The 6,619-nt window shown below is 34.4% G+C and overlaps 1 protein-coding gene across 1 annotated transcript; it reads left to right on the forward strand.

The window, feature by feature from the left end:
* The first annotated feature begins 2,608 nt into the window (after positions 1 to 2,608).
* On the forward strand, positions 2,609 to 5,055 carry LOC134712750 (uncharacterized). Its single transcript, XM_063574597.1, has 3 exons — positions 2,609 to 3,080; positions 3,471 to 3,594; positions 4,123 to 5,055. The coding sequence occupies exons 1-3, from the start codon at positions 2,688 to 2,690 to the stop codon at positions 4,497 to 4,499; spliced, it is 894 nt and encodes a 297-aa protein (XP_063430667.1). The 5' UTR covers positions 2,609 to 2,687; the 3' UTR covers positions 4,500 to 5,055.
* Positions 5,056 to 6,619: the final 1,564 nt, after the last annotated feature.

Consider the following 6,619-nt stretch of genomic DNA (forward strand, 5'->3'; position numbering starts at 1 on the left):
TACATATATACAGTGCAGTTTTAATGACAAATGATTCGTAGGTTAACGTTATTGTTTATTAAATTTATATTTTTAATTGCTTATACTACAATACTAGGGATTTAAAAAGAATAGAATCCTTTGAATTGTTTGTTTATGTCTTTTGTTAGTGTGTTGTACTACTATCCTAAATATTGCGCCTATTGCAGAATTCCGAGATAGAATTCCGAGAAGGATAGGTTACGTCGGAATTGTCTCATAAAATGATAAGCTTATTACCCACAAAAGTATTTCATTCGATTAAGTAGATTTTTCGTTTGCGTTTTGTTTGTTCTATAGTATGTACTGTACTATTATCTGGGTCGTAGTACCAGAGGTAGAGAGGTTGGTTTGTCATACCACAACTTCTTTTTTATATTGGTCTTTAATTTGCAGTCCAAATCGAGTATTGTTTTTGGTTTGTAAACTTAGACATTAACCACATGGGTCAAAGTACTAAATAGAGTTTAAATATTTTTTATTCTATGCATTTAGACCCTCATTAGTATTGGAGAAAGCCTTTAAGGCTTATTTGATACAGACAAACTCAACGTTTGCTGGCACACTATTCCAAGAGAATATTGGTCAGATTCCATTTTGAATTTCCATTGGAGTTAGGTAATTTTGTTTTTTGTTTTTAAATGACACTATATATATATATATACAACTCGTCTAAACATCAACCCAACAATGTTAGATCTGTAAATTTGCTTTCGCAAATTTTTGGTTCTTCCCTAGCCAGGATTCGAACCCATGCTTCTGTGATATCGTGACACCAAATCGCCTGCACTACAGCCGTCCCGCTAGACCACACGACCACCTGGGCTCTCAAAAAAAGAGCTATCGCTGGCCATGTGTTACCTTTCCACGTCAGTTTTAATCTAGCGGCGTACTACAGTACATGATATATAAGGCATGAAGATGTTATTGTTACAGATCAGCTAAATTATCTGTAGTAAAGGATCCTACAAATTAATGTAAGATACAGTCACAGAAAAAATTATATTCATAAGTACGTCTGAGTCAGTGACAACTCTACATAACGTTGAGTCGTTTGTGTTTTCTCTTATTTTTGAGATATTGAGATAAGACGTGGCACGGTACTTGTCTATCCCAAATTCTTGTATTTGGTTTTGATGTTATATTTGTTATTCTCGTGGTGTTTTGTCTGTTGCTTGGTCCGTTTCTGTGTGTGTTGCGTTTCTGTGTTGTGTCGTTGTTCTCCTCTTATATTTAATGCGTTTCCCTCGGTTTTAGTTTGTTACCCCGATTTTGTTTTTTGTCCATGGATTTATGAGTTTTGAACAGCGGTATACTACTGTTGCCTTTATGTATCCATCGGATCGCCATCAATGATGGTGATACATGGCTGTGTACATAATGTATATACAACTCGTCTAAACATCAACCCAACAATGTTAGATCTGTAAATTTGCTTTCGCAAATTTTTGGTTCTTCCCTCGCCGGGATTCGAACCCATGCTACTGTGATATCGTGACACCAAATCGCCTGCACTGCAGCCGTCCCGCTAGACCACACGACCACCTGGGCTCGCATATATATACATCACATCATTCAATTCTTTCCTATGATATCGAACTCGTGAAAGGTCTAGGAGATCTGGGTATAACACGTATGCCCACTTTTACCTTTGATACAACGGCACATTTTGATTACCACTAAGCAATGCCTGAATGCAATAGTCAAGTTAGATAATGTGATATACTTTGTACACCCCCACGCTGATCTATGTACTCAGACTTTTGAAGGTCTTGGTTAGCTGTTGTAATATGATTACTACATATAGATAAGGGCCAATCTCTACTCTATTACTTTGGTCCTGGTAGATAATATTTTAGTATTGCAACAGTTAAGTTAGTGACATTCAGGGTACCAACCCCTCAACTTCAAGAAAAAGAGAAAAAAGAAACATCCAATGCAAACAGAATCACCAAGTTATGTACAACTTAGATATGTGTATGATGCACGTTACACAGCATATAATTATGATAATACAATTTTCCCAACACAATCGCTTAAACAGAAACATCAGTAGTCTGCTATCTCGGAAATCCTGACATTTAGAGTAGTAATTTTTTTTTTTACTTTAAAATATGTTTTATTATCTCCTCAACCTCATCCTGCAAAACGCATCCACTTTGTAACGAAACAAACAAATTAAAATAATGTAATCAATTGGGATAAATTGTTTGCATCAAAACCAGCTTTGGCTAGTTAATGATTGTTGCACACCATTGGACGCGTTTGGTGCTTTAACTGAATGTAAGAAAATAATGAACTAATAAACTAAAGACGTTTGTAACAAATATTAAGTTTACGTTAAAATTCCATTAAATTTAAAAAAAAGAAAAGAAAAAAGAGATATTTTTAAATAAAAGTCACGGATGACCTAGCTCGTAATTCACATCTAAACACAGGAAATGATCCAGACTTGTTCTCATTTGTTTCAAAGAAAATATTTTTTTCTAAAAGAAGAATGTAGGCTACTAGCACTACTATTTGTATGCATCTATAGCTATGATTCACCAATGATTTTCTAAAAGTCGATCAATAGTTATTTATAAATATAATCTTACCAGTTTGAAATGTTCTTTCGGTTTTAATGTACTTTCGATTTCAGTTTAAAATCAAAGTAAAGACAATGCAGGATGCCATATATACTCCTTTCCATGTCGACCGGTAAATCTGAAAAGTATTCCAAGCATCCGTCATATACTACAGAGGGAAATAGTGAAAACAACAGCGCGTTTCTTAACAATTTTCAATGTGAAAACATCGAGCCTAAAAGGAAAATCTCAAAATGTTGTTATGTTTGCATTTTGTCGATTATTTTGAATATAGTATTATTGATAGCCGTGTCTACAGCAGGGGTAGCTTTGCTTAAATCAAAATCAGACGTTAACAGGCAGAGAATAAAAAAGCCGTCGGAAGATTTCATACTTGTTCCGTGTGAACGAAATCCTACAAATGGACCGAGCTTTCAAAATATCCAATACTGCCACAAAACATCGGACCAAGCAGTAAGGAATTTACTAACACTGGTATGTATAACTTATACAAGCATTCTTAACATCAGTTTTTACTCTATCAAGTCTTTTAATTAACGTGAACAAGCTAAGGAATCTTCACATGCAAAATTATTTTAACTAAGGATTTGACTTGTTCAAACTATTCAAAATTTGTGTATTGTGTTTAGCGAATTCTTATTCATTTAGACTGTTGATACATTTACAAAATGAGATCCAACATAATTCAGAAAATCTACCGTATATAATAGAGTATTTCGATTTTGATTTTATATCTTTATCTCAGTGTTTTTGTTTTATTTCAGCTGGGTCACATTACCATCGACAGTTTTTTTGTGCCGCTCTGCCTTGTCGATGCTAAGAGACAATATATACAATATATCATGACGTTTTCTTTATTTTCAGTTTACTACAGAGTACATCGGCCGAAGAAATTTAAGCGAAGAGCAACTTTATAAAGATGAAAACCGCCCTGTTCTTCGACAAAAACTTGGTGAATTATATTATTTGTGGAAGAATAACGCATCAGGTAAATATAAACATCAATATGAAGCTGGCTTATTCTTTTCAAAAAATTATTTATTTTTTCACTTTTGTTCAAAATTATTTTGATGTTATTTAACAAAGCTAGTAGCAGAGGACAGACGTGGACTGAGTGGGACAGGGGCCGGCATCCGCTTATGGAGCTATTCAAATGATGAATTAATAGACTATACCAGTATCACTCCGAACGGTGGTTCTTCACCTTCAACATGTTAGATTCGTATCGTGAGAACAATCGCTCTCGACCTTTTGCAAGGTCTTAGATGTGGTGTTTGTCCTTCAGCACAACATACATGATAACAAAAGTCATATCGATAAAGAAAAAGTAGGGGCAGCACGAAGACCTTATACTTTAGTCCATTAGAATATTATCTGTTTTTTTTTTAACTGAACATCGCAACACGTACTCACCAATCGAACAATTAAACAAACGTCTTAAAAACATCATGTACGTATCATGATACTAGTAACTAAGTTGTACAAATGATAATTTGAATAAACAATTGTATTGCAGAAGTAACACTGATGACTTCGAAGCACACGAGAGAAGAAAGCCGCCACAACAGCAAAACATCTTTGACAGTACAATCTGATGGAAGTTATATTATATATGTGTCACTGCAGTATTGTTTCAGAGTAATCAACCAGACATCTGATAATGGTATAGTGTCTTTGAAGATTGTTCGACATGCTGGAAACAAAAACGATGTATTATTTCACAATGATGTCCATTATAGGAGTGGACTTCTATCTTTTATTCCAGAAAATATCTTACTTCCCGTGAATTTGGCAAAGGGTGACCAGCTATCCTTGCACGTCACAAATATACCAAATCTTTACGCAATGAAAATTAGCAACGTCTTTGGGTTACAGGAAATCAGACAATACTAGTTCGGCAATACTTACACACAGTTTGACATAGAACATCCAGATTTGCAGTGGTTCATTTTATACTGAACCTTCCTATAATTGTGCAGAATGTCTGTAATAAACGCAAAACAATTTGATTCGATATTGTACTACAATGTATATGTCTTTATTTTAGCTTTACGCCTCGGTTGTTACTTTTTGATTGCGGGTTTGGTTTAGCTGCATGCCCAAAGTTGTTGTTATTATAAACTCATTGGCAAGCAAACCACATATATAATCTATAATTTTTTTATATATTGATTTACACGAGAGATTTATTTTTTAAATGCACGTTTTGTTTTTTAAAATTAATCCTTAGCAATTTTTGTTTTGAATGTTCATTTTCATCGATCCTCACTGCTTGAACTGTTACAAAATGCACGCATAATAAGGAGAAAACAATACTCTAATTTCATTTTCATTTGGTTTTGTATATAAGTTCACTTAAATCTCTAATTGGTTGATTAATATGTGTGATATAGGGTTCGTTTAAACTTATTTCTTTATTGGTCAAAATAGAAATGTTCTTGAAAACCTCTGAATTTCCTTTTATTGCTTACAGATGGTAGTATTCTGCTTTTCTGCTGTCATTTTCATTGAAACGCTCATCTCTAAATATCTGTCGCTCTCTGCTAGTGATAATAATGATGTCTTAAGATGGAGTCAAACCTCACCATATGTTCGACCCTGTATCACTATATCCTGAGGTTGGCAGCCGAACATCTACTCGTCAGCACTCGGCTTCCAGCTCAAATTATCTAGGCATTGCATAACCAGAAAGATGAACGGTCTGTTGCTTATCCTAGTAATCCTACTGCTGAAACAGAACGAAAAAGTTTGTCACTGCTTCGGACGATATGAGTATTCTCGTTTGGTTAATCGGAAGTGTGTGAACGCCGTATATTTTCCGTCATCATCAGTTCACTATCTGGTCACCACAGTCTGAACTCTGTCGGATCGCGTTCGGGATATATTCGGTCGTTTTTAACCATGCGATAGATTCAAATCGGTTGCAAAAGGCTGTCGTAAAACGCTTCCTGAATGATATCTGATTGTTGTCGTGATTAAATAATTATTTTAACAAATTTTAATTAAAGTTTGAATTTATAGCAACGATTCCCATGATTCTTATCATTCTTTCGACAATATTAATCGGGAATGGTGCTGTCATGGCCGGCTGTTAAAATCAGCTTAAAGGATGTCACAATTGCAGTGGCAAATATGTGTTGCTTAGTTAGGATTTCTCTTTATAACACAAATAAATCATTTGGTATGATTCGTAATCAGACTACTATCCACCAAAACTCAACTTCACAGACGTAAATAACTACATGTAACCGTACGGCCTGCAACAACGATTACAAATCAATCCTGTACAGTCGGTTTTAAATAAAACGAAAAAAACAGAATGGAAAACAGTTACCAACAGAAACCAGAGAATTATAGGCTTCAAATTAGACAGACATGTAACACGTATGACACTTCCAGGAACAATGGTGTACTAATTTAACTGCAAGTGTTATATTTATTTGTGTCATTGGGTTGTTGTCACATAGAAACTTACCCACCTCTCTTTTAACTCATAAGTATTTTGTTTGATATAACTATAAGCGATATCCGAGAAATATTAAAAAAATACATATTGCTGGTATATTTATACATAATATTATAAAATCTATAACACAAGTTCCTTCACGTTTCGGCCATCACGGCCTTCTTCATTGGAATCTAAATAACCATTTCTTTACGCGAATGGAAACCGTACCATAAACAGTTCTACACCAAACAACATGAATTATTAATAACAAAATATGTAGTATGGTTGCCATTGAGACAACTGTCCGTCAGAATCAAAATGAAGTAGAAATGAGCAACTATACGACATCGTAGACCTACAACTTGTACAGCAACCCAAGCGATAATATATATATATCTTTCACTGGGAACTGTACTGCCGATTTTATTCGATTTTAGAAACAATACTTAGAACATAGTCAACTTCATAGATGTAAATAATTACAGGTAACCTTAGTCTTCTACAATGAGCAAAAAGAAAGAAAGAAAGTTTAGAGAAAATAGACAGTCAATAAGCCACCAGTTAA

The sequence above is a fragment of the Mytilus trossulus genome, chromosome 3 (assembly GCF_036588685.1).
Source record: "Mytilus trossulus isolate FHL-02 chromosome 3, PNRI_Mtr1.1.1.hap1, whole genome shotgun sequence".
Taxonomy (NCBI): Eukaryota; Metazoa; Mollusca; class Bivalvia; order Mytilida; family Mytilidae; genus Mytilus; species Mytilus trossulus.

What these genes read in the sequence shown, in the direction of transcription:
- LOC134712750 (XM_063574597.1), top strand. Translation starts at nt 2,688, where the DNA reads ATGCCATATATACTCCTTTCCATGTCGACCGGTAAATCTGAAAAGTAT. An exon ending in TAAGGAATTTACTAACACTG is followed by an intron (nt 3,081 to 3,470) that starts GTATGTATAACT and finishes CTTTATTTTCAG; the next exon opens with TTTACTACAGAGTACATCGG. An exon ending in GTGGAAGAATAACGCATCAG is followed by an intron (nt 3,595 to 4,122) that starts GTAAATATAAAC and finishes ATTGTATTGCAG; the next exon opens with AAGTAACACTGATGACTTCG.